This window comes from Pinus tabuliformis, chromosome 5_2, assembly GCF_031772625.1.
Source record: "Pinus tabuliformis cultivar Carrire ecotype Pingquan chromosome 5_2, CPIR1, whole genome shotgun sequence".
Classification (NCBI taxonomy): Eukaryota; Viridiplantae; Streptophyta; class Pinopsida; order Pinales; family Pinaceae; genus Pinus; species Pinus tabuliformis.
Genome location: NC_142306.1, coordinates 336,454,924 through 336,475,221, shown reverse-complemented (window position 1 = coordinate 336,475,221; position 20,298 = coordinate 336,454,924). Strand labels below are relative to the sequence as shown.

General features: G+C 38.1%; 1 protein-coding gene across 1 annotated transcript in view; it reads right to left on the bottom strand.

Moving 5' to 3' along the window:
- Positions 1 to 404: 404 nt before the first annotated feature.
- LOC149158853 (protein transport protein SEC24 A-like) overlaps positions 405 to 20,298 on the bottom strand; it is a 51,379-nt gene continuing 31,485 nt past the window's right edge. Inside the window, 9 exon segments of the mRNA XM_089436335.1 lie at positions 405 to 1,035; positions 5,786 to 5,971; positions 6,100 to 6,422; positions 6,597 to 6,724; positions 8,230 to 8,386; positions 8,572 to 8,721; positions 8,827 to 9,058; positions 9,148 to 9,351; positions 9,664 to 9,771. Coding sequence (XP_089292461.1) covers positions 802 to 1,035; positions 5,786 to 5,971; positions 6,100 to 6,422; positions 6,597 to 6,724; positions 8,230 to 8,386; positions 8,572 to 8,721; positions 8,827 to 9,058; positions 9,148 to 9,351; positions 9,664 to 9,771 — 1,722 coding nt within the window. The 3' untranslated portion in view covers positions 405 to 801.

Here is a 20,298-nt window from a genome sequence, read left to right as displayed (position 1 = left end):
TAAAATTCGATAGACCAAGTTGGTCTGCGTGGACACTGTCATTCGTCATCATGATGACCAATGTTTTTGCTTGCAAAACCATCTAATATTTATTGTGACTTGTTATGATAACTACCAACGGTGTTACTATAATTACATGCCATGTGGAATAATTACATGCCATGCATTCCACAGTACAAGAGAACCATCGCCATAAGAGCATAAGAGAGATGGATTTATTATCTCAACTATAATGTATGGGATATGACACAAATACTTGAAATCCCTCAGCAAAGCACCAACCATATGTTTTGCCGATGCAAGAGATCATACATTACAGGCTGCATTGGTAAATGGTTAATAAAAAGAATGACATCTGTGATTTATATTACATGACAGAGCATTTGAGTACGGAAACGGGCAAGTAGCATTTAAATCAGTTATAAGAAATCATTTAAGAAAAAAAGGACAAAATTTTTAGAGACGTTTGTAGCTGTTCTTTCTCCAGGTATGCTCTCTACTTCATTGCATAGAAAGCACCAAGGCAAATATCCACTACAAGAACAGTTAATCAATGTAAAAGACGCAAAGAACTCTACAATATAAAGTAAAAGATACAAGAACTGGAAGAGAATAATGTGCATAGAGCAGTTGAATTTTGAAAAATTATGATCATAGGCTACTACCTGAAAATCAAAACAAATAAGACACTGGAACAGGAAGTGGCAAATTACCCTAACTTTTACATGCTTCTCGAAAACAGGTTTCTGAAAATTTAGAATGCGCACAAGAAAACCACTTCAACAGTGATTTTAGAAATCATTATCCCTTTTGCTGCACTTGGCGGTGTATCTGAATAAGCCATTCTACATATCCACTGGTCCCTGCAATCTGATCTTCCACAAGATTGAATAACAAAAGAGAGCCTTCTCTTGGTTGCTCGCCCTGCCTTAATAGATAGCAATGCTGATAAAATGCTGGATCTCTCTCTCTCAATGTCTTTAGAGTGGCCAAGAGCTTTCTTGACAGCTCATTATTCTGCTCAATTACCGGTACCTGTTCATGTCACAAGCAACCACTCCATTAAAATATAAAAGTAGGAAAGTCGTCATTAATTTCAGATAAGGCAATGAATGGAAAAGGCAGTAAATTTAATCAAATTCCAACACAATTTACATCTCAAAATAAGAAAATTCCTTTTCACTGTGAACATACAAGGGTTTTCATGTTCAACCAAAAAATAAGGATCATAATATCCAGAAGAAGAAAGCAACAGGTAGCAGTTGCTCATAGTATCAATTGCTCACTGTCAGCTATTGTACAATTTCCTATCTTACAAAAAGTGTTTGCATTTAACATAATAATGTTGGAAACAGCTTATTCCCCATGAACCCAGACAATTGCATAAGCCAATGTCTGTATTCTGCTCTACAAAATACATGTTTCTTTAAATTGAATGATGGAAGTTCAAGTAGAGCACAAAGATTCCAACAATGCAAACTGTTAGATTCAGTTTCTAATTTCTGTTTTATGTCCACTGACCATCTAATTTCACCAATATAGAGAACAAACATGAAAATGGATCTGATTTCAGGGTAACATGTATATGTGTGTGGGAGGGGAGCACTGCTTTGAAGATGAGAACTCTCTGGACTGCTCTGAACATGAGAACTCTTGACATCTGGACACAGGAAGGAATATCTTCAGTACTCCTGAACATTGGAGATCATCATGACCAGTGATTTTCGCAGGGGTTACGATATAATCACTAGAGAAAAATTACATTGGTATTTCTCCCACAAAGGCCCTCACAAAATCACCAGTAAATGAATCTTTCCTTCAACATTTTAAAATGCCTTTGGGGTTTTAAGAAATTATAAAAAAGCGAGGGATATGAAATAGGATGACTTTAGCTTTGAGGAAAAAAAAGTCGAGACAGATAAATAAAAAGTAAAAATCCTTCAAAATAACTACAATATTTAGAACCCTCCTTCAAAATCGCTCTTATAAAGCTGACTCAACTACACCCTTCATTGGGATCTTTCTCCCACCAAAGCTCTTACAACATGACCAGCAACAGTCTCCTTCCTTCACCATTTCAAAATGCTTTAGTGCTAAACAAAATTATGATCAAATGTGGTGTATGAGAAAAACAGTAAGCTAGGCTTAATAAGTTAATTGGGCTTGAGTGAAAAATTGGTCACAAGCAGTACCAGATGAAACACAATTAATGATATTCAAAGGCTGCAAACCTAAAATTCCGTAAGTGTGGGTCAATGGGATGGAGTTCTTTCTGGCCCTCACAATTATTACACCTAATATTCAATATGATGGCAAGAAAACATGCACTACTTTGTGGCTTCCTTACAACCTCTCGGTTATCTGGGTCTTATTCCGAGTCATTATGTGATAAAAATCATTTTCAGTGAGTTTATTTTCCGCCAGATCAATAAAATGTTGAAAGTTTATTGATTTGCCCCAGCCTCTACACTTGCCTATAACCACCAACTTTCCTTCCAAGGTATGCCAATACACTCTCATTGTGCTGGTTCAAATGGCTTTCAGAATTTAGAATGGAAACACCAAAGAGAATGTAGTATGAAAAGTGGGAGACTGAAGGAGAGAACGAGTACTTTTCCCCATGCTCCTTAATTATTTAAGTAGAACCTTCCTTCACCCACCTCTTCAGGCATTTATATTTGACTTTCTAAGTCAAAGGTAATGGTGAGCTTCATTTAGGGCACATGATGGAAAAAATGCAAATTCTTAGGGTGCTATAAATGGCAATGTTGAGTGAAAAACTCACATGGAGATAGTGTTCCAATACACTAAGTTGTGGCCCGGAAGTGAGTTATCATTGCAAGATTGATATGCATCTTAGTAGAGATCTTTATAATTGTCAAAACCACTGTTGTCCATACTCTCTTTTTAAAATAACAAAATGATAGAAAGGAAACTGGATTAATTAATTCGACATCCCTCAATTTTGGATAAGGAACGCGAGGTGCAAACCCTATTTGCTTAGGGGGAATCCCCCAACCCATGTACAAGAGATGACCCCTAGAGTTTTACAAAAGATTGGGTGCATGTCCACATCCAATGTCTGCATCCCATCTAGTAGGGAACACTACCCATAGGAATTTCAGGAAAAGGGATGGGAATTTGGTTGTTCATTAGCTATTAGTAATGTCATGCATTGATCATCCCCTGGCATTCTCTTTTGATTGGACAATGTTCTCCTTTGTCTTGATTATCTGACAGCACCTTATAAAGGTCTTGTTGAGCATGTGGAGGACCTCGTCCTTAGCATTCCTGGTTTTATTTTTCTGGAGTAAAAAGAAGAAAACATTAAATGTAACTATTTTATTGTTTAAAACAATCTCAGGTCATTAAACTATCTGGCTACTTTTCAGATTTTGTATTGCATATCAAGGATGAGATGAATAACTCTTTTTCACTTTTTAACTTTTGTAATGATACACATCAACGATCAAACTCCTTTTTATTTTCTGATAATGCAATAGCCAATAACTCTCATTTACTTCTTATTCTGTAATGTTAAATTAACAAATCAAGGATTAGATGATGAAAGGATTGCTAAATTAACATCAATTAATAATCCTTTCTTCTTTGTCTTGGTTATCTAGGTCTTGCTAACACGGGGTTTTCAAAGAGGCTTAAAAACAATAAGGACACACAAATGCTCTAAGTAAAACATGGAGGTCCCTATGTATGGATGCAGAAAACTGAAGTCCACAGCTAACGTATGACTATGTTGCCACAGAGACCCAACATGTTAAATTAATTTATTTATGGGACCTTGAAATCATGGCCACATTGTCATAGAGACCCAAAGAATTAAATTTATTTATTTAAGAACCTTTAGATCACAACATATATCTTCCTAAGTACAATAAAACGTTATATTACACTATACAGCTCAACATATATGGTCCTATGCTTATGAAGAAATAGTATATCCCTTGAACACCATGTTGTGGAACATGTTAAGCAACTCCTATAGTCTTACAAAGCATAAAGTTGAATCTGTACGCTTCACCAATACAAGACAAGAGAAATTTTAACAAGCCCTACATAGTTATATACAATTTATGTGTCATTGAGCAATTCCCTCTAGGTTACATCAACTCCATTAGGACCACTATGGTGATAAACTTACTATCACAGATTATTAGAGCCTTGGCCCCAACTGAGGCTGCTAAACCACATGTTTACACTAGCAACCTCTTTAAAATTGTTTCTTAGCATTCCTCAGATTAACCTCCCTTGACCTCTCAAATATCATAATGAAAGGTAGTGTCTTTTATGAACACAAATTAACCCCATACCAAACTTTTAATCATAGAATATTTCATGTTAATCTTCTCTTGCCTTCAAAGTCACTGAAACATCAATCTCATTTTGTGATGACCAATGTCTTTGAGTCAGCCTTACAAATTCACAGATTATGCTGTACAACATGTCCACAAAGAGGAATTTGATACTACAACAATTAATAATAGAGTATAAATGGTTACATCTGTTAAGATTCATAAGAAATAGTGGGAGAATAGAACGGAACCAATGCAAACCCAAATTTCTGCAATAAGAGCAGAAAAAACCAGCACTCTGATGCTTAAAAGGAAATCTGCTACAAGGAGCACAACCCTAGACAGAGTGTGAACCCAAGAACAAGTGAACTAGAGAGAAATAAACCCATGCTCAATAGTGCACAACTCTACTTTTCAAAATTTAGTGTCTGATCAGATAAATGACCAAGTATATGGCTGACGACACTTTACAGGATCCTTCTCCAATCTCTTTTCTTTTTAAATAGCACTAGGATGTTGTTTTAAGGGGAAAAAATGCCAAGGTCAAAGCTAAAGGTTTTTTGCTTATACAATGTGCATAAATTGTCTCTATCATTGCATATTCAAGGCATATTTGATGCGTTGTCTGCATTGAGATAATTGTCCTCTTATTCTGTACTATATGCTTTTCTGTATAATATAAGACAATTTTTCAAAAAAAAATATCCAATACCAAGTCAATCAGACAGCAAAGCTTGTAACACATAATTAGTGGACAGCAGGATCTTATCAACCACTTCTCAGCCCTAACCACTGACAGCATTGTCAATTTAGGACAACTTCCTTGATGCCTTCAAAGTGTAGCCCAAGTTGTTGTGTTGGGCTTCGTAGTGTACAATTTTCCCTCTTTTGCCACTCACTATGTAACATTTTACTTCTTTTGCAATTCTCTTGGAGATCCTCTTACACTCTCAATGTTCACTTATCTTGATACTTTATAGTCAAATTATCAAAAAATATTTATATTGTGTGTACATGCCATTTCCCCACCGATTACAAATCCTGGCTTTTTCGAAAACCTGACAGATCTGGATCTATATCCATATTCAAATCCAAATCCATGTCAACCAGTCACCAGTGCCCATTAATTTTATTTAAATTACAAATAAATTATTCAATTTAAATTGAGGTCAGAAAGTGCCGATGATAAAGTTTCAGTGGTATCAGTCCTCATGATACACATCATTCTCCTGGCTTATGCACTGATGTTTCAAAATTTTGTCACAACATGCTATCTGATTGTCTCAGATAAAAAAATTAAAAATAGCAGAAGAATTTGAACAGCCTCATTAGCTAGTAAATCTTGCATATAGAATGGTTGAAGAAAAATTTACAGCACAGTAAAAAGACAAATAAATAATGTCCAAAACACAATTTGTAGCAATAAATGTTTTAAGCCTCCTAATAATTCAAGCAAACAAAAAGCCTCAAAATACCTTGGACAGATCCGGGCTATTGGCTGCTTCAACTCCAAGCAAATTTTTAACAAATTCCGCTGGCAATACTTTCCCCAACCAAAGAACAAAGCGAAAACCATCATCATAGAGAAAAGCACCCCTAGGATCCAATCTCTCAGCAGACAATACCAGACGTTGAAGCGAAGCTTTGGCATCATCTCCACCCTGCTAACAATGAAGTTTTTATTAGCTGATACATTATATCCTTGATCCAATCTCAATTTTACAAGCTAGTATGACATTCGAAAGGAAAAAAAATAAAAAGGTATGCATGGAACCATGAAAAGCATCACCTTTAGCAAATATTCATCAAGGCGACCTAAAGATGGATAAAGAAACTTCAGCAGTCTCTTAATGGGTATTATCATCATACTAAAACCAGCTGCAGAGCGCTCATCAATGTGAGCATCTGCAAATCCTCCTCGTAGAGCCAAGGACTTACACAGAGCAAGTCCATAAAGAGGTAAAAGTTTCAATGATTCTGGATATATAAGCCGTCCAGCCAAACGATGTTGCACAGCAAACAGATTACGGTATTCTTGTAAACTTCTTACAATCCTCAACTGTATAACATGGCGTGCTTCTTCCAATTTATGAGATAAGGTTTTCTCAATTGCTGCATATCAAACAAAATGAAAAGGTCATCAGCTAAATATTCCCACATTGATCATACCATTATGCATTGCTTATAAATTCTAAGCTATCAGATATTTACATGAATATTGATTATCGTACATTGACTAAAACAACAATGATAAAATTCAAATCCGTAAGGCTAGTCATCCCATACCAAGTCTACTCAATAAACATATTATAGCCCCTGTATCAGCATTTCGATACATTTCACCTAGGTCTGCCACTACAGGGACAGCCATTGTATGAACCCTGATACGTCTTTCACCTGAGGATGATGTATACCTGTAGTTCATTAAGGAGCGATTTCTTTTTAAATTTGTCAACAAAATAAATACAGTATCCCCTTCAGCTCCTGCATTTAAACAAGTAAAAGAGGAATTCCAAGCCCTCTCCATTGACAATCATTAATACATAAATTAATACATCTCAGAAAGAAGAGGCACTTTACAAGCTCAAGTGTCCATATACACCAAAAAAGTGTAAATACCATAACTAGATATATAAATTAAAAGAAGTGAATTACTCTTAATGTTATAACCATATACACAGTTTTTTGATAAAAACCAGATTGGAGAAGCTCTAACCCAAGTATTTTCAAGTAGGAGAAGCAGGATTTAATTTGGAACTTCCATTCTTGGTAATAAATTACAATGTCTTTCATCATTCACTACTCCATGCTTGTCTGCTGAATCATGTACATCATTCTCTACTCCATGCTTGAGAATGATTTTAGTAAAGTACAGCAGTCACTACTCCATCCTTGTCTGATTTGAGTAAAGTACATCATTCACTAAGGGTTTGCAACTTGACAGAGAACAAAAAACTACTAACATCTCTGGAGTCTGGATTCTGAAACCTTCAAAGAAAAGAGACTCAAGATACAAGACAGGGACAAAAATCCCAGCCAAGTTAGAAATATACCAGAAGAAGAATTTTCCTGGATATAGTTTTCAAGGAATAAGCTCTGTTTTTGGCATTGTCTCATCTTCCTACAAATCTGCTGTGTCTTTTTCTTTTAAAATTCTCCACATCTACTTGGTAATGGATTTATAAGTGTTCTACCTCTTCTTCCTCAATATTTTATCCTCATTTATATCAGATATTATTACCCTCTTGACTGTCACAAAAAAGATCACATGTCTTTGCTGTCTATTCTAAAAGACCATCCCTTCTTATCCGCTTATACACTTTCTAATATTCCCCTTTTATCATTTTTGTCAACTGGCTAGAGAATTTAGCAATTTTGCACTTATTAAAGGATTTATTTTCTGCATGTTAATTGATCTAAGCCACATTCTCCCCTTGCCTAGACTAAAGGTAATTCTGTCAAAACTAAGAGGAAGTGAGTAGCTCAGGGCATTAACTGGCTCACTTGAAACAGGACACACAGTAAGAGGCACAAAATGGGCAGATGTAGTAGCAAGTTATGCAAAAGGCATAAGGCTAAAGAAAGTGGATACAAGGGACTTATGCACAATTTGTTTATGCAGTTCTTTTTTTGTGTCCTTTACAGAGACATCTCTTTTATAAACTCAATGACTCATCCCTACAACATAACCAATAAGGTTTGAGAAAATTAAGGTTTCTATCCAGAGCTATCGGAAATTAAAATGAATAGACCAATACACAAAAATATAAGAACAAACAGATGAGTTATCAAAAACTAAAGAGATTTCATTAACAAAAGACTATTAGTACAAAAATGAGTTCCATTAAACATACTTCGCTCCATAAGAGCTCATCTGCAGTGTCTCATAAGAACTTCAAATTTTCATAAGAAAGGATACAGGAGAGCAACTTGAAAATAGACGGTCTGGGTTGTCAAGAGAGTGTCCTCCAATGTTAGCTGCATTGCGAAAGCTTTGTCACAATCAACAGCTGGAAGTGCCAATAAATCTGAAGACCTTAACATGAAATGTCCATGATAAGTTGTGAATCGTACACCTGCATAACAATAAATCATATCTTTCAAAGATGATAATATCATATCAGTGTTCAAAATCTAGTTACATGCTAATGCCTAGCAACCTAAGTGTATACACTTATGAAAAAAAATTGTGTTTCAATACATAAACATAGATGATAGAACCTATACTCAGCTTTTTGACAAAATAATAAGAATGCCATACCTTTCCCACATCGTATGCGCATGACAGCCTCCCATGCAGTTTCTCTGGTTAGATCTCTAGCCAGTTCATGGCGAAACTTTTCCTTGTAAAGACTTGCATGAAAAGATGGGTAATAATAAACCTGGCCGCCTGTATATTTTGCTAAAGTACCTGTAAGGTAGAATATAATCTTCAGTGAATAGAGTCATCTAATTCAATAGTGGGTACACAAAATTGTCCTTTAAAAAAATCCTGAGGTTCTCATAAAATGAATACCTAAGGAAGCTATATCTGTATATTTATCGCTAAATGCATATAGATTCACCCCAATCTGATATTTTGTAAGATCTGCAGCCATCTGTTTATAGAATGGGTCCTCTGCAATCCGAATTGTGTGCTCTTTATCTGTACCATAGATGCGTGGATCATCACCCCTTAGCTTTAGACGTCCAACCCCTAGAGAAGGTAAAGTGCTCTGAAAGATGAGCAGCTTCCCTCCAAGTTGGCTCTGCTCACATCCGACAATGTGCATGAGATTATCCTTCATAGAAATAGTTTTGATTGATCAAGTAATCTAGATTCTAAAATGAAGCATACCATAACCATGAAAGCTGCTTTAAGAGCAGGCCCAAAAGCAGACTCGATATTGGTATTTTCCTCAAACATTGACGGAAGGCTATCTAGCAAAGCTTCCACCACATGTCGAGAATCAGACAAGTTCACAAGCAGGTCATCTGGCAATGGCACAAATGGATCATCCAAATCTGCTACAACCATCATTTGAGGCTGTGTCAACGACGACTGGCACAAACAAGCAATTCATATTAGGAACTAGAAAAATATTACTAGCTTTCATACATTCTTTGTCATAAATATACTCCTATACATTTGTATTAGAAGAAATCAAGAATGCTTAGCTTTAACATCAACAACAACAAAAACAACTGTGGACATCACCTAAAGGCAGGACTGGTAAAAATGTCATTTTTTACATTATCTAAGATACAACTTTTACAAGAAAGAATATGAACAAAGCCCAAATCCTCAAATGAATCATCCAATCAAACAAGGAATCTGTATAAAGGAAATCAAGAAGTCAGGAAAAATGCTTGCCTTTAGATTGTAAAAATGCAGAGCACTGTCAAATGTAAGAAATCCAATCTGTGTTCTGGGAAATCCAGGAAGCTTATCCAAAGAGGATTTAATTGTCTCCACTGCAACCTGAAAATCACAGAAAAAGACAAATAGTGACACATCAAAATAAACTACAGAATTTTCCAACAAGGTTCTACTCGTAGATAAACAAATGTAATGATATTTTTTAAAACACTTAGTAAATGGATTCGAAAAAATTTGACAGATCCTTTTTCATCATACTACTTGATTTTTTGAAACTCAATTGTTTATCAGAGAAGCTGATGTTTCAACTGAATTATTCACCATCATTAATATTGCAGCTGCATATATAAATATTTAAGTGAATACAAAACAAGCATAAGTATACTCTGTTGACTGAAAATGTACAGTCAATAAATTATACTAGAGTATCTCATATTTCATAGTTAAGAATATTTATCACATTTTATCCATTATGAAACCTTTTTCACCAGTGGGAATCCTAAAAGTTAGAATTGATTAAGGAAACAAAATTGGCTAGTAAACAGAGAGAGGTGAGAGAACAAAGACAAGGGTGAGCCAGTCATAGCGCAGGTAAGGCATGCAAATTTACCATTGATTTTGATTTAGCACAAGAAGGGAAGGGAAGCAGGTAATAGCACAGAGAGGAGATATATTATAATAAATGAAGTTGAGTCATTCCTTGTGCTGCATTTTCTGATGTTATTTGAGTTTATGGGTTTACTGTGCTTGTATAATTTCTGGGTTGTTATTTATTGGTGCATTTTGGTGTAATCTCTTGGGCTTTTGGCAAAAATGTCGGCATAAAATTTTATAAAGAAAATTATCAGAAAAAATATCTCAAAATTCCCGAAAAGGGATATTACAATGGTATCAGAGCATTAGTCTTGGCTCAGCCCGCGGGGTTTCAGTTGTGAGGGTTTCAAATTATCTGCAGTAACTCCGCAAGGTGTCAAATACTCTAAAATTGCTCGTTAATTTTGATAATTTTGTCCTTACCATTGTACAAAGGTTTTTCCTTATCAAAATTGTCTTCTATTTAATAATAGTACTACAAATTTTGGCCCAATTAATTTTGACGGAAAGCAAATGTTTCCAAAACAAAAAGGGGGTGTGTCATTTTATATTAATCAACTGTTACTAGGTGGGGCCATGAAAGTCCAAATAATTTGATTGAGGTCATGGTTTAATTCCAAAGCCAAATTTGCCGTGAAGACATTAGAAAAGAGTCATCTAATATTTTCAAGGAGCCGAGGGAATCATGCTTCTGGGCGTACAAACTTGTTGACAGGTCAAACCATTGCCAAACGGCATATTATCCTATTAGGGTCGCATGCGTTGCGGATTTTGTCACTACACGGAGAGAGTTTAAGCGGCTATCATCATTGTTAGACTGTTGTTGGGTGTGTATCTCATTTAGAGACCAAACTGCAACTGTTGGGGGTCGTATTTTCTTGATTGACTGAGATCATGGGCAGATCAAAGCCAAAGTGTAAAGTTTATAAAAGTCATGGTTTAATTTTTGTTGCCGTCAAATTGTAATTGCCGTGAAATTATTTTTAGGGGACAGAATTTTAAAGAGGACCGAACATTTATTAGGGCCCAATATTATTCAAATCACATTGTTTTAAGAAGGCTGACATTTGAAATGGGATCAAACATAATCTGAGGGACTTTGGAATAAAATTGAAGGTTTAGTAGATGGCAGAAATTTGTTTGAGATCGTGTTTACAGTGAGCATCATTCAGGAACATTTACCAATTGCTGGGCTACGAAAAATTCCAGGGTTCGAGTTGATTCTCTTGGTTTGATTTCACTCAAATTAGAGGTCGAGTTTGTATGAGCACCTTCAGAAATTGTTGTGCCAAGAGGACATCAAATTCTTGGGTCAAAGTGCTGGAATTGTCATCACAAACATAAGGCCGAATTTTATCTTGCTGGTGATTATTCTCCCTCAGATTGAAGACATTGTCTCTGTGTGCCAAGAGGACGAGTTGCCAAATTTATAGCAGAAGTCGAGTTGGCCAGAATTAAGAAGGCCGAGATTCATTGTGACATCAATTTTCAGGGGGGCCAAATGCTCTTCAGAGACTGAGGCCAAGTTATATTAATAATTTGTGCAAATTGGGAAGAGACCTTGTTGAGGTTTTTCCTCTAAACCATTCACTCAGCCTACAAAATTCTACACAGTCCAGCATTCTTGTGTCAAAGATCAGGGCTGAATTCTTCAGGAGATTTATCATTTATTGGCGTTTATTCATTGCTATTTGAAGGGATTGAATAAGTTGCCAAAGCTGTAAGAGGAGGACAAGATTAACATTTTCAGAGGCTTTGGCACATTATTTCTCATTGCAAGCGAGAAGGTCAAATTCAGAGAAATTTTTAAAAGGCTGGACCTTGTCTGGGCTGTGATATTTTCTTATTATTTCCATCTCAAGCATTGGACCAAGGACATCAAATTTGGAGCAGATTGCCTAAAGATTAAAGTTAGTGTTGTATCAGACTTCTCCATGAGGCCTAATTCATTATGAGGGCAGCAAATGAATTGTAATCAGATGAGCAGAAAATTGAGTACATTGCAGAGATCAAGAGCGATGAGGTTTGAAGATCTGAGCTGTTCCAGCATACAGAGTAGGGTGCACGTGAATCAGTCCTGTGACTGTATCAGCTCCGCTGTTTACCGAAGGCATATCTTCTTCTGGTCGATTGTGCATCAAGGAGTTTGGGGTTCTAGGATTTCGTCAAAGACAATTCTCAAATTTCTGAACATATTTTCTGGTGGATTCGACAGCAAAGTGTTCCCATTCTCTATTCTTTAGATCAAGTGTGCTGCTCTATCAGGTTCTTTAAAATCCCCTGATCACTGTGTGTTATTTTACAGTAAATTAAATAGATGATATGCCAAAGATTCATTGTCCAATACATTTACCAGCATTGCCTTTTCTCTGAGTTTATAATCAGACCATAACATTACAGAGCACTCAGAGTATGTATTGTTGATACAGTCCAAACATCTCTTGTTCTGGGGTTATTTGAAATATTGCTGCCTATTGCACTGTATATGCAGAAGTAGGAATGAGTATAAACATCATGTGCAGAGAGCCCTTAGCTTGTTAATGTCCAGTCTTGAATTACTTGTATGCCACTATTGCCATAAGCCTTATAATAATGTAGTCTTTAAAACCTCTCATGCACCAAGACAGCAGTCCCTCAATGAGCTGCAACATAGATCAGAAAACGTAATTGCCCAGCAGACATTTCTCAAAAGAGGTCTATGCCATTCTTCAGAGAGAAGAACCAAAGGAAGTGCAGAAGGGGCAGGAAATGGGACACAAACTCCTTGCACTAGGGACAGCTTTAAAACACATGAGGATCACATGGAAAGTCTTTTTCAAATTAGATGAATTGAATGCACTCATTTCCGAAGTGAACCAGTTAGAAGGGAAGAAACTCATTTGGGCTCTAAGACCAGCTCTGCTTGCTCTCATACAACACAAGTTCTTGGAGGAACCTTTTGAAGGGGTTAGACTTCCAGTTGCATCTTGTCTCAGTGACATCATGAGAATGCCAGCACCTATACCTCCTTACAATGATGATGTTATGAGGAGAGTTTTGAAGCTGATAATAGAGACTTTTCAGGAATTGGACAACAGTGCAAGCTCTACCTTTGGGAAGAAGCTTGAGATTTTAAAAGTCATGACCATGGTCAGAACATATGAAATCATGCTTGCTCTGAAGTGTGATGGCTTGATTCATCAGATGTTCCAATGCTTCTTTAGCATTAGGAGACATAATCCTGACACAGTCATAATACATATGCAATCCATTTTGTCTTCGCGCGTAAGAGGACATGATGCCATTTGCAGAGAGCTACAGTCGAGATTGTTGGCCATTTGGAGGGAGGAACAGCTGGTTTCACTTGTTGCTTATTAACTGGCCAAAAAGTTGGTTAAGCAGAACATTGATATGTTTAGGAGACGATTGACCCAGGAGGAGTTGCATAGGATTGGGGGTGACCAATGAGTTGGGGAGGAAGGATATTTGCTTCATTTGCAAGGAACCATGGGGACTTGACCACTCATGCTTGAGTGACACCGAGGAGATGACGGGTAGAGCAGGAGGAGATTCCTTCTGACAACAGGATGAGGATTCTTCTTTGGATGAGTCCATGGGGTTATACAAAGATGCCTATGGGGAGCATGAGCAATCATGTGGAGTTGTTAACAGCAAACCAGATTTATATCCCAGTGTGTATGATGAGCAGTCAATGGATCCTATGGGAGACATTCAGGCTGATGAGTCACCAGTGATGATGCAGGATGGAGAGCACATAGAGAAGCACGAGTCAGCCGAGGAGGATGTTATACATAGTATGCATGATGAGCCTTTTGTCGAGAGCCAGTTGGAGGATCATAGTGAGCTCGTGATGGAGGATGACCAGCCACCCTTGGGGTCAGCCATTGATGAGCAGATAGATACACAGACAGCTAGTCAGGTGGCAATATTTACAGGACAGTTTTGCAGGATATTGGTGGACTGGAGGAGCAAGGAGATCCCTATCAGACAATGGAGATGGCAGTGCAACCATCTTTGGGTCTACCCATTGGTGAGGTGCAAAGAACTGTAGTGGCAGCCAGCAAAACTACAACATTTTCAGGGAACAGCCCTCTCCAAGAGTACATAGACAGGGCTTGCAGCACAACATACTCACTTTTTCCCATTATAGGGAGAGGGACGTGATTACTTGGACAGATTTTGATGGTTGACTGGGCAGAGCATCAAGAGTTGAGCACGGACCAATATCAGCCTAGTCAATGTATTCCTTGTGCAGGCATCCATACATTAGATTGGCGGGAGATCATGAGTTGGTATCCTATTGATGGTACGATATCTTTAGTCAGGGGCATAATGGAGTGGGGACCCTTAGACATGACAGATACTACATGCTCCAGTTGGCAGTGGGATACAGGTCGACAGCTCTTCAACATTCCACCCCAGCATCAAGAGAATGGGATTGGCATTAGATTGAGTCAGGGGTTAGACTGGAGGGAGGTGATGAGTTGGTATTCAGTTGAGGGAGCAACAACCATAGCTGGAGACAGAGCACAACTAGAGCCATGGGATAGGGGTGTTGATGAGTGGCCATGGTGGCATTGGGATCCAGGAGGATCTGTTGATGGCAGGTCGAGTCAAAGTTTAGTCTAGGATCTAGGCATTGAGGGATCCGTTCTTGGTTGGGTGGCACGAAAGTATGGTATCACCCAGTGGTTTGTATGGGATCCAGGTATTGAGAGCAAGCAATCTTGGGGCAAGAGGATTTGTAGTGTTCATTTTTCTGAGTTGGGGGTAGACAGGTCACAGGTGCAAGTATGCGTCATCGACAGACCCATGGGGCTTTTGGTGGAGTTTTAAGGAGTTTTTATGAGGTCTGATCGCATTCACTTGGTATATTCCATCATCAGCACAACTTCCCTTTCGTTTTTTTGCATTCCGACAACATTCAAAAAACAAAGTTATTAATGGGCCTAACTCAGTTAATTACGCTTAAGGTGGCATTTCGGGAGGAATACTTGACAAAACACCTTAGTGTAATACCTCGTTGAAACTAGAACGAGAAGATCTACAACATGGGATTGTTAGAAGTGATTTTCAGTGGCCTGGGGAGGCATGGTGGCCAATTTACAATTTTCTCACATTAAAAAGGATATTTTAATTAAGGGAAGTGTGCTCAGTGACTAAAATAATAATAAAATAGGAGCTTCTGGAGGGGTCCATCCGATCTATAAAAAGAGGAGGAGGCCATTAGAGGACATCTTAGATTATTGATATTTTCTGTTGATGGCAGGTGGAGTCAAAGTTTAGTCTAGGATCTAGGCATTGAGGGATCTGTTCTTGGTTGGGTGGCACGAAAGTACGGTATCACCCAGTGGTTTGTATGGGATCCAGGTATTGAGAGCAAGCAATCTTGGGGCAAGAGGATTTGTAGTGTTCATTTTTCTGAGTTGGGGGTAGACAAGTCACAGGTGCAAGTATGCATCATCGACGGACCCATGGGGCTTTTGGTGGAGTTTTAAGGAGTTTTTATGAGGTCTGATCGCATTCACTTGGTATATTCCATCATCAGCACAACTTCCCTTTCGTTTTTTTGCATTCCGACAACATTCAAAAAACAGAGTTATTAATGGGCCTAACTCAGTTAATTACGCTTAAGGTGGCATTTTGGGAGGAATACTTGACAGAACACCTTAGTGTAATAGCTCGTTGAAACTAGAACGAGAAGATCTGCAACATGGGATTGTTAGAAGTGATTTTCAGTGGCCTGGGGAGGCATGGTGGCCAATTTACAATTTTCTCACATTAAAAAGGATACTTTAATTAAGGGAAGTGTGCTCAGTGACTAAAATAATAATAAAATAGGAGCTTCTAGAGGGGTCCATCCGATCTATAAAAAGAGGAGGAGGAGGCCATTAGAGGACATCTTAGATTATTGATATTTTCTATTGGTGAGGTTTGGAGAACCTAATTCCCAACTTCTCTAGCCCCAGGACGAAAACCCTCAGGGATGATGTTGAGTGTTGGACAAAAACCCAACTCTTTGAGGAGACTTCATCTAGGAGCTTCATAGAGCTTCAAGGATATTGGAGTGAGGATTATTCAAGTCCTCAATTGGTGATTCATCGTCTTTCAGTTGATTCAGTGGCAGATGTTGTTGTTAAAATTGGCTACTAGGGACAAACTCCATATGGATCACCTTATTTATTACAGCTGATATTTTTCTTGGATTCCTCTCGCCAAGAGGTGTAGGATTGATCTAAATATCATTTGATTCCAACATGTATATATGGCGATATGAATTTATTTATATTATGGACAAATTGTCAAGGTCGGCCAGCAAGCAAAACAGGGATTCAAACCCCCAACCCATCCTCAACGTTGCATATAAAAGGAGACCTCAATTCATTTGCACATCATCGCATCTTCACTCATCTCTCTCTCCTCACTTGATTGGGTATGCAGATTAGGGCAACCATCTCTCACACATGCGAAGGAAGGAGGAGTTGACTGCATTGACCGAGTTGCAGGGAGACTGTTTGGCTACATTTACCACTTGCATTGACTCGTGTTGACCGCAAATTGGGTGAGGCAACTTCTCCTTGGTTGGCCGTAGATCTGGGCACTAAAACCGAGGTGATCTAACCTCGAGTTTGACCAGCGTTAACTGCCCTAGTTGCTGGCTGCAATTTGACTTCAATTGACCAAACTTTGACTGAATTTTTCAGACTATTTTAGACTGTTTGGGTTTGGTGTTGAAGGCCGAAGTTGATTGGGTTTGACCAAGCTATTTAGAGGAAGAATTCAGCCATGTTTGACCAGCATTGACTTTTCTGGTTAGGGTTTTTCCGCTGCTATCATAAATTATCAAATTTGTAAATTTGTATTATCCCTCTCTGCTAAACTATTGAAGAATATACGAAGAATTGATCAAGGGTTTCCCCACATTGGGGTTTGTCCCTCGCCGGTGCCACATCTTGTGTCCTCTTGTCTTGAAGTAAATTACTCTTAAGTATAGAACATACCAAAAATTAGCATTGTATCAGAGTTGAGGTGAAGACAAAGCCCAAGCAAGAGTGAAAGAGCAACCACTGAAGACAATTGGACAACGACAAAAGGCTCAATGGGTTCCTCATCCCGCTTCCCGACTGAAAACAAGCTCCGTGAAAAGTCTGACTATCATGGATGGAAGATGTCTCTTGATCTGACATTGGAAGAACAAGAAGTGTTGGATTATGTGAAAGGGAAAATCCCTAAGCCTCCTTCAAATACATCGGCTGCTACGAAGTCCAAGTACGATAACGCTGGAGTCAAAGCGAAGAAGATTATCAGAGATTCCATTGACAAGCGACTGGTGGCCTAAATCTCCGATTTCAACACCTACAAGGAGAGCCAAAGTCCAAGTACAATAACGCTGGAGTCAACACTATGTTGCAGGAAACGTGGTATAGAGGTCTGTTTCGGTACGGAAACGGGTACGAAACGCGGAAACGCGTTTGGTACGGCTGTGAAACGCGTTTCCGACAGTACTGCCACGTTTCCCGAAACCGTTTCCGTACGGAAACGGGTACGAAACGCGGAAACGCGTTTGGTACGGCTGTGAAACGCGTTTCCGGCCGTACTGCCACGTTTCCCGAAATGGAAACGTGGCCAGTACGGCCGGAAACGCGTTTCAGGGCCTTACGACCCACGTTTCCTCATTAACTTGTGTTTTTTTTATTTTATTTTTTAATTTGTTTTTTAATTTACTTTTAGGGTATGTTAGTAACTTCTTGTTGCTTCTAGATGCGTGCCTAAAGTTATAAAAGTGAATTTTTGCCCTAGTGTTGATATGCAATTCATCAGGAAGTTTGAGGGATATGCAATTCATGGTAATGTTAAATTCTTAAAGTAAAAGTGATATTCTCCTTTATTTTTCATTTTCATCCTTTTACTTAAATTTTTAACATTACCATGAAATGACTCAGGATGTTTGAGAGTGGTTTCGCCCTCATTGGATTTCATATGGAGAAAGTAGAATTTTAGATATCACTCAAAATCCAGCAGACTTATTTGTTTTTCAGGATTTCAGGATTTGAGGGATTGCAATGTTTCCATTGGATTTTATCATGTACTAGTGTATGGAACTTGTATTTAATCAAGAGAACCAAGCCCTCTATGCAGGGGAAACTCCCAATAATCAAGATCATGTAGGGTACTAGGGTATGAAACGTGTATTTAATCAAGAGCACTAAGGTCGTTCGACTATGTAGGAGGAGACTCCCAATACAACAATGGTCCTTCTAAAGAATGGGATGTGGATGCAGAAAATCCTTATTTGGATCTCTCTCTTGTAGCCTTATAGTCTTTATTGTACTTGCAGCCTCATATATTAATATAAATAAAGGCTGATTTTGAAATTTGGATATATAATAAAGGTTGCTTTTGGATATTCCGATATTTTTATTTTCATTATGTGATCATTCATGAGTAAATGTGATGTAAATTAAATGTTAGTGTTTAAGTGTAATAAATTGTAGTGTATCATTTATGCTTTATGATTGCACACACACACACACACACACACACACATATATATATATATATTTAAATATTTTCAATATATATATATATATATATATATATATATATATATATATATATTCGCGTTTCCCCGTTTCCAGAATTTGGGGAGGTCGCGTTTCGTATCGCTTCCCGTTTCGGAAACTCGTACCCGTTTCCCCGTTTCGTGCAACTTAGAGTCAACACGAAGAAGATTATCAGAGATTCGATTAGAGGTCATTCCTGACAGGAAACTTACTATCACTACCCTTGGAGGACTCCCACTCGAGTGGTATATATTTAGAGCCACTATTCTCAATAATGATCGAATTCCAGGGTTTGAAGAATTGATGTCGAGATGCATTCAAGAAGAGACAAGAATGGTGGAGCAAAAAATGCCTTCTAACAGAAGCAACCCCGCTACTTTCTTCGCTCATGCCAAAAGGAGAAATAACGCAAGGTATAAAGGTCATTTCAATGGAAAACCTGGATCTAAGGGTGGCAGGAAGGGTAGGTGCTTTGTTTGCAATAAGTTTGGCCACTATGCAAGGGAGTGTCCAAATAGAAGGGACAAATCACATGATGATGATCACAATCATTCCAAGGGCAACTTCAACAACAACAATCAAAGGAATGGCAAGTTCAATGGCAAAGGAAAAAGGAATGCGGGACATCATGAAAATAGTCAACCCTCCAAGAATGCAAGGAACTCCAGGTATGAAGAATCAAATGTTGTTAACAATAAGCAAAATGAGCCCTCTCCACTACCTCTCCTCTGGACTCTTTAGGAAATTGGCTAATTGATAGTGGTGCCTCAAGGCACTTCACCGGATACAAGGAAGCACTCTCTAATCTGATAGAGAAGGAGACAAACTTGGAGATTATTCATGGAGACGATGCCACCTATCTCGTGAAGGGAGTAGGGAATGTTACCCTTCAATTGAATCAAGGTAACACAATTCACTTACAAAAAGTTCTATATGTACCTGATCTCAAGAAGAAGCTGGTGTCCATTTCGGCAATGGAAGACAAAGGATGCAAGGTGGCATTCATCGATTGAAAGGTGCATGTTTGGAAAAGGAATTTTAAAGATGCTTTTACTCTTGGGTTCTGGGTTGACACTTTATATCAATTTGGAGGAAGTCCATTGGGAGCCATGTCTTGTGACACAACTCTACAATCTGAACTATGGCACCAGAGGTTTGCCCATCTTCATTATAAGGCTCTTCCCAATATGAGACAGATGGTGATAGGTATGCCCAAGTTCAAAGTAGAGCATGAAGGTGTATGTCCGAGATGTGCCGAAGGAAAACTTACAAGGGGACCATTCCCCTCAAGTAATAGCAAGACCACTGATATATTGCAGTTGATCCACTCTGACATATCTGGTATGATGCCCGTAAACTCCTTGGGAGGATAATTATATTATTTCACCTTTACAGATGATTATTCTCACAAGACTTGGATCTACTTCTTGAAAAAGAGGGATGAAGTGTTCACCCGATTCCGTCACTTAAA